Raw genomic sequence first — 18,099 nt, 5'->3', positions numbered from 1 at the left:
ATCACATCCTCATATTTCTTCTTGCAGGTAGTCCCACAGCAAGCGAGGATAACCCTGTGGGCTGCTGTGTAAGAGTCCAGAAGGATGCAGTCTGTGAAGCTGCCCGGTTCTGAATCTGTGGCTGGCATGTGGAGCTTAGCTATGCCATGAGCTACTGCAGCTCCATTCAACCAAGAAGAAGGTCAGGGCCCGTGACCAGTCACTATGGCAGATGCAGCTCTGGTTGAGCTGATGTTATCCACCTGATGGAAGCCACTCCAACTGAGCAATAATGAGCAGTTTCAGCCTTGATTGGGTTGATGTTGTTAACATGGCAAATGTGCTTCCTCTGAATGTCACAGAGCGCCTGGACGCACTAGGCTTCTCCTTCTGAACAGCCTATCATCCGGAAGAGACAGGCAAATTATTTCCTTTCATCTGCAGGCAGGATGGCTTATGGGCACTTAAGCAGGCCCTCCAGACTTTCAGCAGAAATTGCAGACTTCAGGTGATCCCTGCTCAGGCGGTGCAGGCAGGCAGGCTGTCAGACATACACCAGCCCTGACCACACAGCAGTCCTTCGAATATTGTGAGGAGCACTCCCACCAACGTCTTGAAGAATTTGGTTTGGGTCTCACTTATATGCTCAACTTCTAGACTGGGGATGTAGATCCACTGTCACAAGTTTCAGAACAGGTTTGGAGTGTTTCTCTTTCAAGCATCCCTTTCAAGCTCTAAATTGTTGCTTGCCATGGCAGGTAGCACGGGGCCTGTCTCCAGAGCGGAGCACTCACAACAGAGGCACAGTGAAGTACGTGTGAAGGATTCTGCACCTGGCTGTTGTCATCCGCTCTGAAGCAGTAATCAGCGATAGACAAAAAGATAGACCTTATTTAGAAACTTCCTTATCTCTCACAACAGAAAATGGAGTCCCACCCATCACCCCTACCATCAAGCAAATGGCAGTGCTCACCGAGGGCTAATCAGTAGCCCCTTGTTTACACAAATCATCTTGTAATTTTTAAAGTTAGCCCTCTCTCCTTCGTCTTCACTTCAGTATCTGGAACTCCAGCCACCGGAATCCCATATCTGGAGAAGCTGTCCACATCAGCCATCTTGTGCAATGTCAAACTAGGGGCATAAAAAATGAATTGCCGCCATCTTTAGTGTTCAGGCTCCCACACACACAGAGCCCTACAACTGCACATGTGCTACACACTCTACACACACATTCTTGACATACACACAGGATGCCAGACCAAGATTCTAGGCATAGACTTAACAGCAGAACTGTACATAGAGGGGCCCATCGGTCACACCATGAATTTCAATAAATTGCCCTCTCTAAAATGATCTGGTAATACTGGTGATTCATAAAAACTCGGTACTCGAACGCCACTGCTTTAAGTGACTAACCAAGGGCATACACAGTAGTCCTATGCTAGCTACGAGGGGTCGATTGGTGCTCCCCTCTCCGTCACTGAACAGGTTCGGGACCTCGAGTTACAGAGAAAAACAGACTAGACCTCTGCACACAGGCAACTTTAGCGTAATGACGGGCCAACAAAAAGTCGGGACACCAATTTAATTTGCAGCGAGGCAAAATTACGCTGCTCTTGCAGCGAGTGCTGTAGAAGTCAGGGGGATTTTGCCAGCCTTTCCAAGGCAGCTTTGAAGTCGAGATGGGTGAGACATCCCTAACTAAGGGGACTTTACACTTCTAATTTGAAAGCACAGCGATTTCTCTTCATCGGGTGCAATGTTTCCCAAAACGTGGTCTTTGAGGGAAACCCACACATAAGCGAAATCCTCAGACAGGGCAGTGTATTCAGCAGACAGGTTCAGTCTGACGTCCTTGCACAGGAGACCTGTGTTGCTACCTCTCCCTTCAGTCGTAGCCTGGAGGTGGACTGTACCTTCAATCCTGGAAACGCCCGCCTGGGACTGGAACACCAGAGGGCATGACAGGCTTTCGCATGGCATAGAGCTCAGCTCTCAGCGCTCAGGTTGTAGGCAGCAGGAGGTGGGTCCCAGCCACCCTGGGCTTCTATAAAGACCTGTGTGCATTGCAGCGCCGCTCCTGGGACAGTTAACTCCGCTGGGACCGGGTGTGGGAGACACGAGTACCTCTCACTGCTTCTCGCCGGGGGCCTGACTGAAGAAGGCTGCCATTCACCTGGAACGCAGCGATCCAGCAAGTCCGAATTCTCCCAAAGAAACGTCCGTTTATTAGAACAAGGCCCACGGTTTGGGATTTACCCGCAGTGCAACGCAAAAATATTCTTAACGTTTCAGACGAAAAAACAGGACCCAACATTTTCGCTTGCTCTCATTGCTCTGTGGTTGTTTATTTATTTTTCAACTCTCGTACTACCTGGAGACTGCTAAAGGAAAAACTGCGTTTTTGGAAAGGGGTAAGAAGGAGAAATTGCGACTAGAGGACGAACTAACGAGGGTAAAACCTTCTCTGGGCACCAAATAACGACAGTAAAAAACCTCTTCTTCAGCAACAAGTTGCTTCTGGAAAGCAACATTTGTTTTTTATTTTCCTTCGTGAACAGACGGCCTGGAGGGATTTAGTTGTTACATACCAAATATTTAAAACATTAGGGATTCTGGAATGCTGGGCTCAGTAAAAATGGAATCGCATGATATGCCGGACTGGAATTCGTACTACGGGGAGCAAAATGAGGTAAGATACGGACAAAAACTGAAAACGTGTCAGTGTATAAAACAAAATTATTTTCGTTCTACTTTTTACTCCATAATACGAAATATAATTTGGATACCAGGATAGATACTCCTCAGTTTAAACATGGTGTGGTATATATAGACTAGTTGCGCGTATTTCTGTTTAGAAGGACCCCAGATCCAGCCCCGAGGAAGTGGCGGCAGGCCGCCCGTGCCAACCGAGGCAGCTGCTACGTGGAAGTGGCGCGGGCTGGCCGGGGCACCAGTATGGCGGCCACTGTTTACGCAAACTTTATAGAGATGAGTGTATTACAGGAGGTGCCGTTTTGGCGAGAGTGAGCTTTCCAGTGAGCTTTCCATGTTTTCCATAGGAAAGATCTGAGAAGGGAAGTAGACAGCGAGTAAACAATTAAATGGTATTTGGTTTGGATAATAAATACTGACAGCTGATATGCTTCTTGGCGCTTAGAAACTTTAGAAAAGTGGATTCAGTGCAAGTGACAACTGAAGACTGAAACAATGGGGGCTGCAGTTTGCCACACTAGAGTTAGATTACTGGGCAGTGAAATATTACCAGCCTAAAGTGTCATTACCCCGTCTTCCAGAGTGCCATCTTCTCACAGCATGAAGCAGGGCCAGCTGTTCAAGGTGCCCACCTGTGGCTATACACAGCCTGCCGGAGTCGGTGGGTAGAAGGGAGTACAAGGCTGGCACGGCGATGAAGCCAGAGACGAGTTTAGGGAAACGTCTCGATTCTCAGTGTCAGACTGGCACAGACTGAGCAGGCAGCGGGGCCTTCATTGTAGGTCTGTGAGGGGCAATATGGTGAGTCAATGGGAGATTGAGGTCTAATGCAGGGGCGTCAAAGGCCTATGGGGGTTACTACCAGAATAGCAAGACTTTAATATCTACCTGCCAAACTATCATGACAAGAATGTTGCTTCCGCAGTATCGTGCAGGTAAATATGTATGAATACAGCTAGATTTAGCATCCCTAGCTCCACATGTACCTACCGTCACTATATATCCTGACACAACCCCGGTGGGAGGGGAACAGAAGGCAAGGTGGGCAGAGGTAGACAGTAGTAGTTAAGAAGAGGCAGAACGAGAGAGAGCAAGCGAAAGGTCTGGAAGGAGAAACATGGAAAGCTTTGACAGCATTTATAAAAAATGATATGTCCTCTAAAAAAGCGTTAAACATTGTATTGGAGGAGCGGCGGCGAGAGAGAGAGAAGGCGCGAAAGACAGGAAAGTGACCTGTCTGCGAGTAGAGGCGGAGAGAAACTAGGGTGGGAGAAATGTAGTGGAAACCCGAAGAAACTGTACCAGAACGAGGAGCGAGAAAGGGGCCACTAGGTGACGAGAAAGGGAGACCGGGAGAGAGCAGCGGTGGGCAGCCAGTCTGCGGCCGGTTTATTTTATAGGCAACCCCTTGTGCTCTGTCATTTGCCGGCCCTTGGATTTAAATGTGTCTGTTTTTTTGCAGTTTTATATATAGAGGCATTGGAGCTCTGATTCTTTACACATGGTCAGTTTATTTTTTATTTTTAGGCACGGGGATAGATCGGTTGAGCACGTAAGAGCAAGGATGCCCCATGAAATAAGGGACAGAGGGGGGGGGGGGGGGGGGATTGGCCTGGAGGGAAAGAACGAGGAAGATCAGAAAAGCAGCCTCTGAGTGAGCTCCGACACCCAGAGAGACGGGACGGGACAGACAGCGGTCAGAAGGGGGGAGACGCAGCGATAACGATGGGAGAAGCGCAGAGCTGAAAGAAGAGGAGGTATGCAGAGAGGAGGTCACCAACACCTGATAGAGGCTACTATAAGAGGTAGGAGAAGGGGGGCACAGGGAGTAGAGGAAGGGGGCGGCCAGGTCCGAGTGGAGGGACAAGAGGAGGAGGGGCGCGAGATACATAGTAATTTGGGGACTCCAGAGCGGGTCAAAAGAAAGAGGAGAATGACAGGAAAGACAGAGGGGTGATCAAGAGAAACTGAGAGCGATCTTATGAGAACTGAAACTTGAAACAACATGAAGAGCGGGAAAGGCAGGGAATGGGTGATAATGAGGAGAGAGAAGATGTCAGGCGGAGAGGCCGGGGCAGAGGAGACAAACAAATAAGCCGAGTCTGTGTTCATGCAAAAAGACCAAAGCTCGGCTGCTGTAAAGGGTTTTAGAAAGGAGGATTGACTCGTACAGTCTCGTACTCAGGCCCTCTGAGGGTATGAGGAGTGTACAGGCCCTCTGAGGGGGTGAGGAGTACACAGGCCCTCTGAGGGGGTGAGGAGTACACAGGCCCTCTGAGGGGGTGAGGAGACCTGAGGCACACCGAGGCCCTGAGAGTGGGTAAGGAGGGCTGACTTTTAATCAGGCCCTCTGAGGGGGTGAGGAGTAGACAGGTCCTCTGAGGGGGTGAGGAGAGCTGAGGCACACCGAGGCCCTGAGAGTGGGTAAGGAGGGCTGACTTGTAATCAGGCCCTCTGCGGGGGGTGAGGAGTACACAGGTCCTCTGAGGGGGTGAGGAGGGCTGAGGCACACAGAGGCCCTGAGAGTGGACGAGGGCTGAATCGTACACAGGCCCTCTGAGGGTGTGAGGAGCGTACAGGCCCTCTGAGGGAGTGAGGAGAGCTGAGGCACACAGAGGCCCTGAGAGTGGGTGAGGAGGACTGACTCGTAATCAGGCCCTCTGAGGGGGTGAAGAGTGTACAGACCCTCCGAGGGGGTGAGGACTACACTGGCCCTCTGAAGGGGTGAAGAGCGTACAGGCGCTCTGAGGGGGTGAGGAGGGCTGAGGCACACAGAGGCCCTCAGAGTGGGTGAGGAGGGCTGACTCGTAATCAGGCACTCTGAGGGGGTGAGGACTACACAGGCCCTCTGAGGGGGTGAGGAGCATACAGACCCTCTGAGGGGGTGAGGAGTACACAGGTCCTCTGAGGGGGTGAGGAGTACACAGGCCCTCTGAGGGGGTGAGGAGGGCTGAGGCACACAGAGGCCATGAGAGTGGATGATGGCTGACTCGTACACAGGCCCTCTGAGGGTGTGAGGAGTGTACAGGCCCTCTGAGGGGGTGAGGAGAGCTGAGGCACACAGAGGCCCTGAGAGTGGGTGAGGAGGGCTGACTCATAATCAGGCCCTCTGAGGGGGTGAGGAGCATACAGGCCCTCTGAGGGGGTGAGGAGTACACAGGCCCTCTGAGGGGGTGAGGAGGGCTGAGGCACACAGAGGCCCTGAGAGTGGACGAGGGCTGACTCGTACACAGGCCCTCTAAGGGTATGAGGAGTGTACAGGCCCTCTGAGGGGGTGAGGAGAGCTGAGGCACACAGAGGCCCTGAGAGTGGGTGAGGAGGACTGACTCATAATCAGGCGAGGTGAGGAGCGTACAGGCCCTCTGAGGGGGTAAGGAGCGTACAGACCCTCTGAGGGGGTGAGGAGCGTACAGGCCCTCTGAGGGGGTGAGGAGTACACAGGCCCTCTGAGGGTGTGAGGAGGGCTGATCCATAAAAAGGCCTTCAGCGAGTGGGGGGAGGGCTACCTCATACACGGGCACCTTGAGTGGATGAGGAGCACTGACTCACACACAGAAGTCCTGAGAATGGGTGAGAATTGACTCACACACCGGCCCGCCCAGTGGCCCTCAATGTGGGTGAGGATTGACTAACACAGAGGCCCTCAGGGAGTAGTGGGGAGGGCACCCTCCTATAAGGGCCCCTTGAGTGGGTGAGGAGGGCTGACTGACACAGGCCCAAGGAGGGAGGGAGGTGGGCTGACCCACACGCAGGACCTCAGAGAGGGTCGAGGAAGGCTGATTTATAGTTTCCACATAGAGTCTCAGAGGCCAGCCGGTGAGGTCGAGGCTTTACCTACTCAAGGTCCTGGAGGGGAGATAGTGGGGTGGGGATTGGCGAGAAGAGACCTACACAAAGCCCTCCGATGCCTGGGGGGAGGAGACACGTGGGCTCGGGTAAGGCACTGCACTATAAGGTCAATCATTAAACCAGCACTTCTGCTCCAAACAAACATGGGAGATAGGAGGAGGCCAACGAGGGAGGAGCAGGAGACAAACACTGCTCTCATTTACATTTCAGAAGAGTCAGAGGACTGATACACCTGGAGCAGGAAAACTCCCTTCTATCCAGGGCTTTAAGTAGAATGGAAAAAAGAGTGTGTGGGGGTCTCAAAAAGGGGTGTGTCTTAAGCACATAAAGTGAATTTCTGGGATGTCCATAGTGTGCCACCTAATCAATATTTTGGTTCCTTTCTGGGCTATAACACAACTGACACACCTGGACTATTGGCTTTGACAATGGTTATTGGCTTTTAAGATAAATGAATAACAAAGAGTTCGTTGTAAAATAATAAATATTGAAAATGTTTCTATTCTGTAATTGCAAGACTAAACTAAACATTACCTGTGAAGTGTCTTTAGAGTGCCTCAAGCACTCATTTTATGTTCACTCTATGTTAGACACGTATACCCTTTATCCCTTCACTTCCCTTCCATCTGTATATCTTACACCTCATCTCTTTCCGCGTTGAACACTCTCCTGAATGCACTTCCTGGTATTGCCTTCACCACCGCCAAACGCACAACTCATGCACTCACCTGTAAGAACTGCAGTTTCTTTTACTTTCACCATGTCGAAATATTGACAACTGTGTGTCTCCTTCACACACATTTCTATGGAATCACAACTGGAATATATGGCAACTGCTGTGTGCGCTGTGCAGAGAGGCCCAGGATTAGATGGGGAAGTATTCTGAAGAACTGCTTGACCCCTAATGGGAATGGTGAGAAACTCTTATTGCCTTCAGGCTCAGGTCCAGATCTCACAATCGTGGCTCATTATGCACACCTTGAGGTGACTCGGTTCAAATTGTGTACTGCAGAAGAGAGATATGCAATACGAAAGAAATAGAGAAGCCCAACATCCTGGCAATAGCTAACACTCTTAGGGGAGACGAGATTATGGTAAACATGTGAATTATAAACGGGACTAAAGAGCTGACATGAATTACCCTGAAAATGTTTTACATTCAATTGTTCAGCAGTCAAGCAGTGTTTTACCTGAAAATGAGGACTTGAGCTTAGGGCCCAACAGGGATCCGTTTGAATGCCCATTTTTAATTAATGTCGGGTTTACGACCCGGAGAGACTGGCAAAAGCCTTGCTTCTATCCAGTGAGATTATGCTGCTGGTTTTCCTCCCTAAAGTTTTCAACTTTAAGAGATCACCGAAGCCTGCACCTACAGCGGACAGCCAAAGTCTGCCCATACAGTCAGACTTCACAAACCTGCATAGCCACCCAGCCAGACTCTCGCTGCATGCTCTTCTCCAATGTCAGACCCCCACAGCCTGCACTGCATGAAGACACGAGGAACCTGCAGTTCTAGCCAGAAAGCTTCAGTTTGCACCCACAGAGAGCCTCGTAAAACCTGCATATCCCGGTGCCAAGACTCAGAGCCTAATCAGCGCCCTAGGGAGACCACCAACAGCCTGCACCCAAAGACAGAGTACTGTCTCCTCTGGTCTGCACCAGTCGCCTTACTTCCCCCCTCTGAACTCATCGCCACACTTCCAAGGGCTCCAGCCGAGGTCAATTGGCATAACTTGCAATTGCATGTGGGTTCCCAATCTGCTCCCCACTAGTAATACTCCTAGGACCTGCAACCACAGTCAGACTGCAGCAACTTGTGCTCTCTACACAGCTTACCATGGTCCACATCGCTCACAAACTTTTAAAGCATGCACGCTTGCCAAAGCAAATATTGGCTCTCCCCTAGCCAGGCTCATGCAATGTACCACTAGCCACCCGCCTTGGACTGGAGCCATTATCACCTTATTTGATCTGCACCACTCCAACAGCTGGCATCCCAAGTCAGACATCCACAGCTTACACCCTATCCAAAGTGACTATCTGCTGCCCTCCTAGGCGACCTCTAACAGACTACACTGCTAGCCACTCTCCTTGCCCTCCTAGGTGATCTCTAAGAGATTACGCTGCTAGCCACTCTCCTTGCCCTCCTGGGTGATCTCTAACAGACTACACTGCTAGCCACTCTCCTTGCCCTCCTAGGTGATCTCTAACAGACTACACTGCTAGCCACTCTCCTTGCCCTCCTGGGTGATCTCTAACCGACTACACTGCTAGCCACTCTCCTTGCCCTCCTGGGTGATCTCTAACAGACTACACTGCTAGCCACTCTCCTTGCCCTCCTAGGTGATCTCTAAGAGACTACACTGCTAGCCACTCTCCTTGCCCTCCTAGCTGATCTCTAACAGACTACACTGCTAGCCACTCTCCTTGCCCTCCTGGGTGATCTCTAAGAGATTACTCTGCTAGCCACTCTCCTTGCCCTCTTGGGTGATCTCTAAGAGATTACTCTGCTAGCCACTCTCCTTGCCCTCCTAGGTGATCTCTAAGAGATTACTCTGCTAGCCACTCTCCTTGCCCTCCTAGCTGATCTCTAACAGACTACACTGCTAGCCACTCTCCTTGCCCTCCTAGGTGATTTCTAACAGACTAAACTGCTAGCCACTCTCCTTGCCCCCCTGGGTGAGCTCTAACAGACTACACTGCTAGCCACTCTCCTTGCCCTCCTGGGTGATCTCTAACAGACTACACTGCTAGCCACTCTCCCTTGCTCTCTTCGGTGATCTCTAATAGAGACTACACTGCTAGCCACTCTTCCTGTTCTCTTCAGTGATCTCTAACAGACTACACTGCTAGCCACACTCCTTGCCCTCCTGGGTGATCTCTAACAGACTGCACTGCTAGCCACTCTCTTTGCCCTCCTGGGTGATCTCTAACCGACTACACTGCTAGCCACTCTCCTTGCCCTCCTGGGTGATCTCTAAGAGATTACTCTGCTAGCCACTCTCCTTGCCCTCCTGGGTGATCTCTAACTGACTACACTGCTAGCCACTCTCCCTGCTCTCTTCAGTGATCTCTAACAGAGACTACACTGCTAGCCACTCTCCTTGCCCTCCTGGGTGATCTCTAACAGACTACACTGCTAGCCACTCTCCCTCCTCTCTTCGGTGATCTATAACAGACTACACTGCTAGCCACTCTCCCTGCTCTCTTCAGTGATCTCTAACAGACTACACTGCTAGCCACTCTCCCTGCTCTCTTCAGTGATCTCTAACAGACTACACTGCTAGCCACTCTCCTTGCCCTCCTATGCGATCTCTAACAGACTACACTGCTAGCCACTCTCCCTACTCTCTTCGATGATTTCTAACAGACTACGCTGCTAGCCACTCTCCCTACTCTCTTCGATGATTTCTAACAGACTACACTGCTAGCCACTCTCCTTGACCTCCTATGCGATCTCTAACAGACTACAGTGCTAGCCACTCTCTTTGGCCTGCAGCCTTGACCGCACTTTTAGTGCCTCTCCTGCAAGCCAGACACCCTCACTCTGCACTCCATGTCAGACTCCCCCGTCTTGTAAGCACCTCCACCCCCCCCATAGACTGTGCACCTAGCCAGACTCTCATGGCCACAAACTCTGCTAGCACAGCCATCAGCACACCTTTTGGGCCTGCATCCAAACCCTGTGCCACCCTAGCTTGTCGTAGTCCAGAGCACGAAGATCTTCTCTAAGTAAGACAGCTCTTAACAACTCTTGTAATTTACACCAGCTCTTCATATTTTGCAGCCATCTTATTCGTTGGCATATTTGTATATGGTATCTGCCAGGTAAATATTTTTCCTTTGCCAACGTGTCAACAAAAACGTGAGAAATCCCCCTGGTTCAACCAACACGAGTTCTCAAATACAACCTTCCAGATTCATTATCCTTCTGGGAGAGATGCCTTCAGACCGATTCTGCTTCACATGTGACTGAGCATAACGTTCAACGTGGCAGCAACCATTTAGGATTTTGAAGGATATTAGGAACAGTGGGTTACAGTAAGGGCCTTTCACAATTTAAATACACTCTTTTCAGCAAGGTCAATAATTCATTCCATTCCACTTACCAAACAATTTTGAAATCATAAACTCAAATAGCATAATCTATGTAGTTCTTGATTTAAAATACGCACAGAGTATATGTACAGTAATGGCTTCTTGTTTCGGTAAGTCGTGCTGCCGCCATTTTAGCGCTGTAAACTGTAGACATTTCATAATAAAACACTAACCATTTTAGCTATACACGGCTAAGAAAAAGGCAGATGCGCCACACGACTGAACTTACTCAGACTGCCTGACATTGCTGCATTCGCAAAACGCACGTTTATTGAGCAATGGTCCAAGCGGTCCAGGTGTGGCCCGGCCCACAGTGAAACGGGAAGGTCGTTTGATAGGTGATGCACCTAAAGACCTGGGTGGGGTGGGGCTAGGGCAGAGCCCTGACAAGCAACCCCGGCCTTAGCGCTGGTGGCGCCCTCTGCGACAATGTGACGACCTCCGCCAGGGATTGCCTCACTATCACCCTCTAACAGTGTCCATCAAAGCTACGATCCACAGGCAGAACGTTAAGCACCAGTTATCGTCACACTTGTATTGCTACCTCAACATTGCTGTCTGGAGGCAAGTAGCGCTGCAGGAGGTGTTCTTAAAATCATAATATACATGCAAACGGGGCGCCCCCACCCGAAGTCAGCACCCGGGGCGGTGGCACCTGTCGCGCCGCTCTAGAGCCCACCCTGCAAGGGACTGGCACAGGCACGGAGCCCACCCTGCAAGGGACTGGCACAGGCACGTTGGTCGCTCAGTCTTCAGACTGCCCTGCAGTGCCGACCTGCTGTAGTGTAGAGCCGCTCGCGCCGCGGACAGGCCGGCAGCACGAGCGGACTCAGAACTCACGAGTTGTATCTTCGCACGCCCTGTCCTGACATGTGACCTTTGAAATCGCATATCTTGGCGCCTAGAAGGCAACAGACATGATTTACCGCCATAGAGATAGGTGAAAAAAATCAAACTTAAATATTTTATAAATGTCATCCGATAAGATCATATTTGCATGAAAACATTTTATTTGGACCGTAAAAGTGGCATCTTAGCTGCACGAGCCGACCTGGGCCACAGAAACAGAAAATAATACAAACTGAAAGACAGTTTTAAAGAAGCCCCTGTAAAGCTCTCCAGAAGCAACGGCGATCATTGTTTCGGCAAGTATCGAAGATGGTGCAGTGCTTAAATTAGCGTAAAAACAGAAAAGCCACAGTTGCTCAAATTCTTTCGTAGGATCCCTTAATTGCCAGTTGCCATGGTTGTTGGCGATCGCCAAGGCATCCAGGTCTAGCTTCCGCCTCGTGCCTCCCTCTTCCACTTTCTTGTCTTTATCTCATTCGTGCGGGTTCTTATTTATCCTTCATTTCTCGCTCTTCTCGCTTTTCACTATGTATGTTCCTCTTTTTCCATCGTTCGTCCTTTTCTGCCTCGCTCTCTGGCTTTATCTCTATTGCTCTGGGTGAAAGCCCGAAGAAAAATATTAGGATCTAATTCCCCAAACGAAGTCTGCGCACCACCTGCAGCCACCGGTACAAATTAAGCACTACAAAGCGTGATCCCCAGGACAGTGAAAGCTCGGCACTTTAAGCCCCAACTTTCGCCGATAAATGTGCCAGAAATAATGGTCCATATTATAACAGGTGCAGTGGGCGGCGCAGAGGGCCTTAAAATGGCCCGCCACCTTTCCCGCAAGCCGACAAAACACATAGGGCGCGGCAGAGAAGTTGTCAATTTTCGCCAGGTACTAACTTGCAGATTTTGAAATTGTTGGAGGTGGCAGTCGAGAGGTCTCAGGGAAGGTCGGACTCTCGCTCTGGCGTGAGTGATGCGTGACAGTGTACAGTATCAACCACTGTAGGTAACCAGGGACAAGGCGGCCTAGTCGAAGGTGAGCGCTGACAGACGTGGGCAGTATGGCGCTAAGCAAATTGCAAAGCAAAAAAATCAAATATCTACACTGACTCTGTGTACTGTGCTCATACAGCACACCCACCTCCTATCCACGAGCCCTTTGAAATGGAAGTAGCATAACAGTGGCACCTTGGAAACCACATTTAAAAAAACAAATAAATAGTAATATAAATACCGCTGAACTGTTTCTTGCTTTGTTTTAGAGGCGCGCTGTACAACGTGCATGTGTCTCAGCACACACAGGGCGCTATTTACACTTAGGTAAAAGGTGCACCAATAACTCCGTCCAAAATAATGTTTACACCCTTTCTCTGCCTCCCACAACCTGTAGCTGTTATTGAGTGACACGATTTTGTCCACTCGCTGTTAAGGTGCAGCTGAAGTATGCGGGGGGATTTACCAACAGTCACGGCCTGGTGGTATGTTTCTGTGTAAATGTAGGATCCAGGGCAATTGCCACTTCTAATCCGCGCTAAGGCTAAAAGGAGAGTGTGTTGGACTATAACAAGACGTCAGTAAAAGACGGACGTACACAAGGATAAAGGCGCAGACACAGGCACACGCGCTGTATGCAGACGAGCTGGCGCGAATGGTTGAATTAAACAAATAAAAAAGAAACATCGAACGCCTTGCTGATCCCAGCGGGGACTGACCTGGCGACTCCGGGTACAGCGCAGGCCACCCACCCACACATCCGAGAGCCCATCCGCCCTCAGGCCGCGTCAAATAAGCGTCACCGTGTCAGGGCCCCATAGCAATGCCAGGGCGTGAAGCTCACACTGCTCGAACCCTGCAGTACCATCATGGCACTGCTGGAGAAAGTTTACACTGCTCGAACCCTGCAGTACCATCATGGCACTGCTGGAGAAAGTTTACACTACTCGAAACTTGAAGTACCACCATGGCACTGCTGGAGGACGTTTGTACTACTCGAACCCTGTAGTTCCAACATGGCACTGATGGAAGAAGCTTGGCCTGTTTGGGTCTTCCAGTCCCAATATGGTACATCTGTCGGAAGTTTGTACTTCTCAAATCTTACAGTACCAACATGACACTGCTGGAGGACGTTTGTACTACTCGAACCCTGCAGTTCCAACATGGCACTGCAGGAGGAAGTTTACACTGCTCGAACCTTGCAGTACCAACATGGCACTGCAGGAGGAAGTTTACACTGCTCGAACCTTGCAGTACCAACATGGCACTGCAGGAGGAAGTTTGCACTGCTCGAACCTTGCAGGAGGAAGTGTGCACTGCTCGAACCCTGCAATACCAACATGGCCTACTGAAAACAGTTTACACTGCTCGAACCCTATAGTACCAACATGGCACAGCTAAACAAAGTTTGCACTACTCGAACCTTGAAGTACCAACATGGCACTCCTCGAGGAAGTTTACACTGCTCGAACCCTGCAGTACCAACATGGCACTGCTGGATAAGGTGACCAGAAATGTAAAGCCGAAAACAGGGATATTTCACAAAAATAGAAGAATGACTTCAATTTTACTTCAACCGAGCGCATAGAATGGCAGCGCTCATCTGCACAGAATTACAAAAGAGGCACTAAGAACAAAAATGAAATGCGATTTTAAAGCCAATGTAATGCCTGTTAATTAAATTGCTTCCCGATAACAACTGCTAACTATCTCTGCTTTGTAAAAACAAACACAAAATTACCTCCACCATTTCAGGCGACCTGCTCTGAAAAACGGGACATGAGCTAAATTTCCCTAAGTCTGCCAGGACAGCTGGAGAAACACCTGGACTGTCCCGGCAAATCCGGGACGAATGGTCACTTCTGCTGGAGCAAGTTTGCACTGCTCGAACCCTGCAGTCCCAACATGACACTGCTGGAGGAAGTTTGTACTCCCCAAGTTTTACAGTACCAATATGGCACTGCTGGAGGAAGTTTGTACTGCTTGGGTCTTACAGACCCAATATGGCATAGCTGGAGGAAGTTTGTACTCCTCAAATCTTACAGTACAAACATGGCACTGCATGAGGAAGTTTGCACTGTTCGAAACATGCAGTACCAACCTGGCCTGCTGGAAAAATGTTTACACTGCTCGGACCTTGCAGTAACAGCATGGCACATCTAAAAAAAGTTTGCACTGCTCGAAACTTGCAGTACCAACATGGAACTGCTCAAGTAAGTTTTGCGCTGCTCGAATTTTGAAGTATTAACTTGGCACTGCTGGAGGAAGTTTGCACTGCTCGAATCTTGCAGTACCAACATGACACCAGAGGAGGAAGTTTGCACTGCTCGAACACTGCAGTACCAACATGGCACTACAGGAGGAAGTGTGCACTGCTCGAACCTTGCAGTACCAACATGGCACTACAGGAGGAAGTGTGCACTACTTGGGCCTTACAGCCCCAATATGGCACAGATGTGGGAAGATTGTACTCTTCAAGTCTTACTTTACAAAATGGTACTTCAGGAGTTAACTTGCACTGTTTGAGCCCTGCAGTACCAAAACGGCACAGCTGGAGAAAGTTTACACTGCTCAAACTAGCAGTACCAACATGGCACTGCTAAACAAGGTTTGCACTGCTTGAGCCTTGCTGTGCCAACATTGTACTGCATGAGGCAGTTTCCACTGCTAGAAGTTTATAGAAATGAGAGGGAAATGGTGGAGGAAGTTCCTATTTCTTGAGTCCAACTGTACCAACATGGCCTGGGTCCGCTTCTCTATCTGTGACGCAGCCAATCAGATCATCAGGCACATACACTGCACTGGCGCGGACAGTCTCAGTGGGCAAGGGTAGCCATGATGTTTCACCTGCTCGGGTCACCGCCGCCTACGGTTTGCATGAAGATAGTATTGCAGGCTGGTATTGGACCTATCCGGGCCATTGGGCCACTGAACTTGGCGCAAGTGAGGGATCTTACCTCTGGGGAAAAGCATAGCCGGGTGAATGGATTTTGCACAGCGTCTCCTTCGCTTGCTGTATTGGACTCCAGACCGGATTATCCATGAAAGCAGGAACTTGTGTCATTCAGGAAAAACGAAGTTGTCCATTCGCAGTAGAAGATGTCTGCACTCATGTGTCATATGTACTGAATAGGGCTTCACTCTAGGAGTCATCACACCTTCTCTGCCTCTGCCTTGAAGGTTTTTTGTGCCTTTTTTCTGTGGTCCTCCTCAAAGGATACCTGCCACTTTTGCTTGGAAATACTGGGGCTACAGGAAAATGAGGCCTTTTGGGGCAAACCGAACCAGTGAAACCAGGAGTGAGTGCCTTGTGCAGCACCTGACCTACTGCTTGAGGAAGCTTTCAGTCTCAAGTCCTACTGTACCAACATAGCGCTGCCGGAGGGACCCTGCACAACTGGAGCCCTAGAGTAGTCATAGGGCACTGCAGGTGAAAGCTCACACTGCTCCAGTGTGTCAATACCAACATGGTGCTTCTGGAAGATTGGAAGACGGCTGCACTCCTAAGAGCCTAGAAGCCTTCGAGAAAGCGCACACTGCTCAAGTCCTACTGCACCACTACTGCGCTGCTGAAAACAGCTTGCTGTGTTGATGGTCTGTATCAGTGAAAGAGTAGGGCTGGAGGAAGCTCATACTGTTCAAGCTTCACAGCACCAATGCTACACTGCAGGAAGCTTGCACCAGGGCTGGAGGCCTGAAGCAAGAAGTAGCACTGCCAGTGGAAGTTCCCGCTGCTCTACTACTGCGCTGTTGGTGTCGTGTGTGAGTGTGAGTGTCATGACTGCTGGAGGAAGGCTCCAGTGTTCAGGCTCGGTAGGAGGGACAGGGCCTTGCTGAAGGCGCTTTCACTGTTGGAGCCTAGTAGATGGGGCAGGTCACTCCTGGGGAAAGCAGTGACAGGGCGGCTCTCCAGGTCCCGTGGAGAGATAGGACACTGCTGCGGGTAAGTTGCAAAGCTGGAATCCTTGAGCAGTGCTGCGGTCCTTTGGCGGTAGGAGGCCAGGTGCCGGAGAGTTGGCCTCCTGGAGCCTCGGCTTCTGGTGTTGTATAGCAGTGAGTAGGCGCTGCTTGCAGAAATTTACAAAGTGTGGGTCTTGTATCACTGTCACTAGCAGTTCATTGATAGAGGAAGATTTCATTTCCGGGGTCAGGCAGCTCTGACACGCTACACGAAATATGGGTTCTAAATGTAGTATGAGAGGGAAGGCAAGTTTGAAAATTGGGAGTTTCGCAGCGCTACTTTTTATCACGATAACCTCATGTCCACATCTCTTCCTGAGTAAAGATGACCCCAGGCAGCTTTCCTCCTCGACTATCCTCTGCCCAGTCCGTCTCAAGGGAAAGGGAAGCCAGGGGTGCATCAGGGGACATTCCCACGGGCGCTATATTGAGTACAAGCAAGTGCAAACAGTGAAGTGTGACAGCGCACACGCGTTTCACAGGCTAAACCAACTTTCACGGCTGAGTCCGAAAATCCTTATTCCCATATCTAGGTTATCCTTAGTAAGGGCTACTGTGACAATCCCTCAAGATGAATTGGATCGGTATGCTATGCGATTGAGCAGCACGTAATGCCCGCAAACAGCGCCTGGAGACCCCACGGATCATCAGCCGCGCTATAGACGTACTTATTGATTGATTGATTGATTACTTGGTCTTTTGAGAAAGATGAGCACAGCGAAGACACACGCTGTGTGGCTTAGGTTTATTTTAAAGAGTAGTCCAGGTACTGGTTGAAAAATATAGAGGCGTATAAAAAGTGCCAATATCTTCTAACGTATTACTGTGATCTGGTATTGATTTTACGAGATGTCTTCTTCTTCATATGTGGCCTTTTTATTATAAGGATAGGAACCCCTTGCCAAGACTAGGCAGCATGTTTCAGTAAAGGGACGTTCATTCCCAGCAGCTGATCTTCGAAGTTGGGCTCTGCATGCGCTCTTTTGCCTTGTTCCATATGTAGACTTTTTATGGAGTATCTAAAATTTTTGCAGATAGTAACGGGTCTCGGGGAGTAGTACTCGTGAATGTGTGCCTACCTTAGCCACGATTTCATGGTTCTTGGTGGAAAGTACAGATCCTGTTTTTCTCCCGCATTTAAGTTACGGATTGAAACAAGCGGGACCTATGAAACTATTCCTGTTGTGGCAGTACATGAGATTGCAGAATTTTGGAAAACGCCTTGTAAAGGTGGATTTAGCCTGTGTCGTGTGTATAGTGATAATAAGGAGAATTTACAACTTTATGTCGTGCAGGAAGGGGAGAATGAACTGTTCGATTATGTTATCGAATAAAATAATTTGTCTATAAAGAAATACACTTGAATTTCACAATAAATCATATTTACAGATATACTGTTTGCACTTGCTCATATACGCTGCATTGTACGCATGAGAAATTTCCTTGGTACAGAATGTGAAATTGACACCAGTGGGTATCTTTTCCTCTTAAGGCACAATTGAAACTAACCTTCCTCTATGTAATTGGCAATATATAAGGTCAAGTACAAAAAAGGCTCACACGACACATAAGTCAATCGAATGTCTGCAGGTTGTACAGTGAGCGTTGTGAGTGCAGCACATGCAGCTATGAGAGACTGCTCCTGAGAGACGCTTTCTGCTCGAG

General features: G+C 49.6%; 1 protein-coding gene across 3 annotated transcripts in view; it reads left to right on the top strand.

Moving 5' to 3' along the window:
- Positions 1-1,987: 1,987 nt before the first annotated feature.
- The window catches only part of FOXA3 (forkhead box A3), a 135,615-nt gene continuing 119,503 nt past the window's right edge, over positions 1,988-18,099 (top strand). The window contains exon 1 of one of the 3 annotated variants that reach the window (XM_069207746.1): positions 1,988-2,671. Coding sequence is in view for 1 of the 3 variants with exons in the window: in XM_069207745.1 (XP_069063846.1) it covers positions 2,600-2,671 (72 nt within the window). In the remaining 2 variants the exon portion in view is untranslated. Of the gene's footprint in view, positions 2,672-4,323; positions 4,500-18,099 lie in introns of those variants that run through there. The other 2 variants (XM_069207745.1, XM_069207747.1) reach the window with 2 other exon arrangements.

Source organism: Pleurodeles waltl, chromosome 9, assembly GCF_031143425.1.
Source record: "Pleurodeles waltl isolate 20211129_DDA chromosome 9, aPleWal1.hap1.20221129, whole genome shotgun sequence".
Classification (NCBI taxonomy): Eukaryota; Metazoa; Chordata; class Amphibia; order Caudata; family Salamandridae; genus Pleurodeles; species Pleurodeles waltl.
This window is presented reverse-complemented; position numbering and strand designations above follow the sequence as displayed.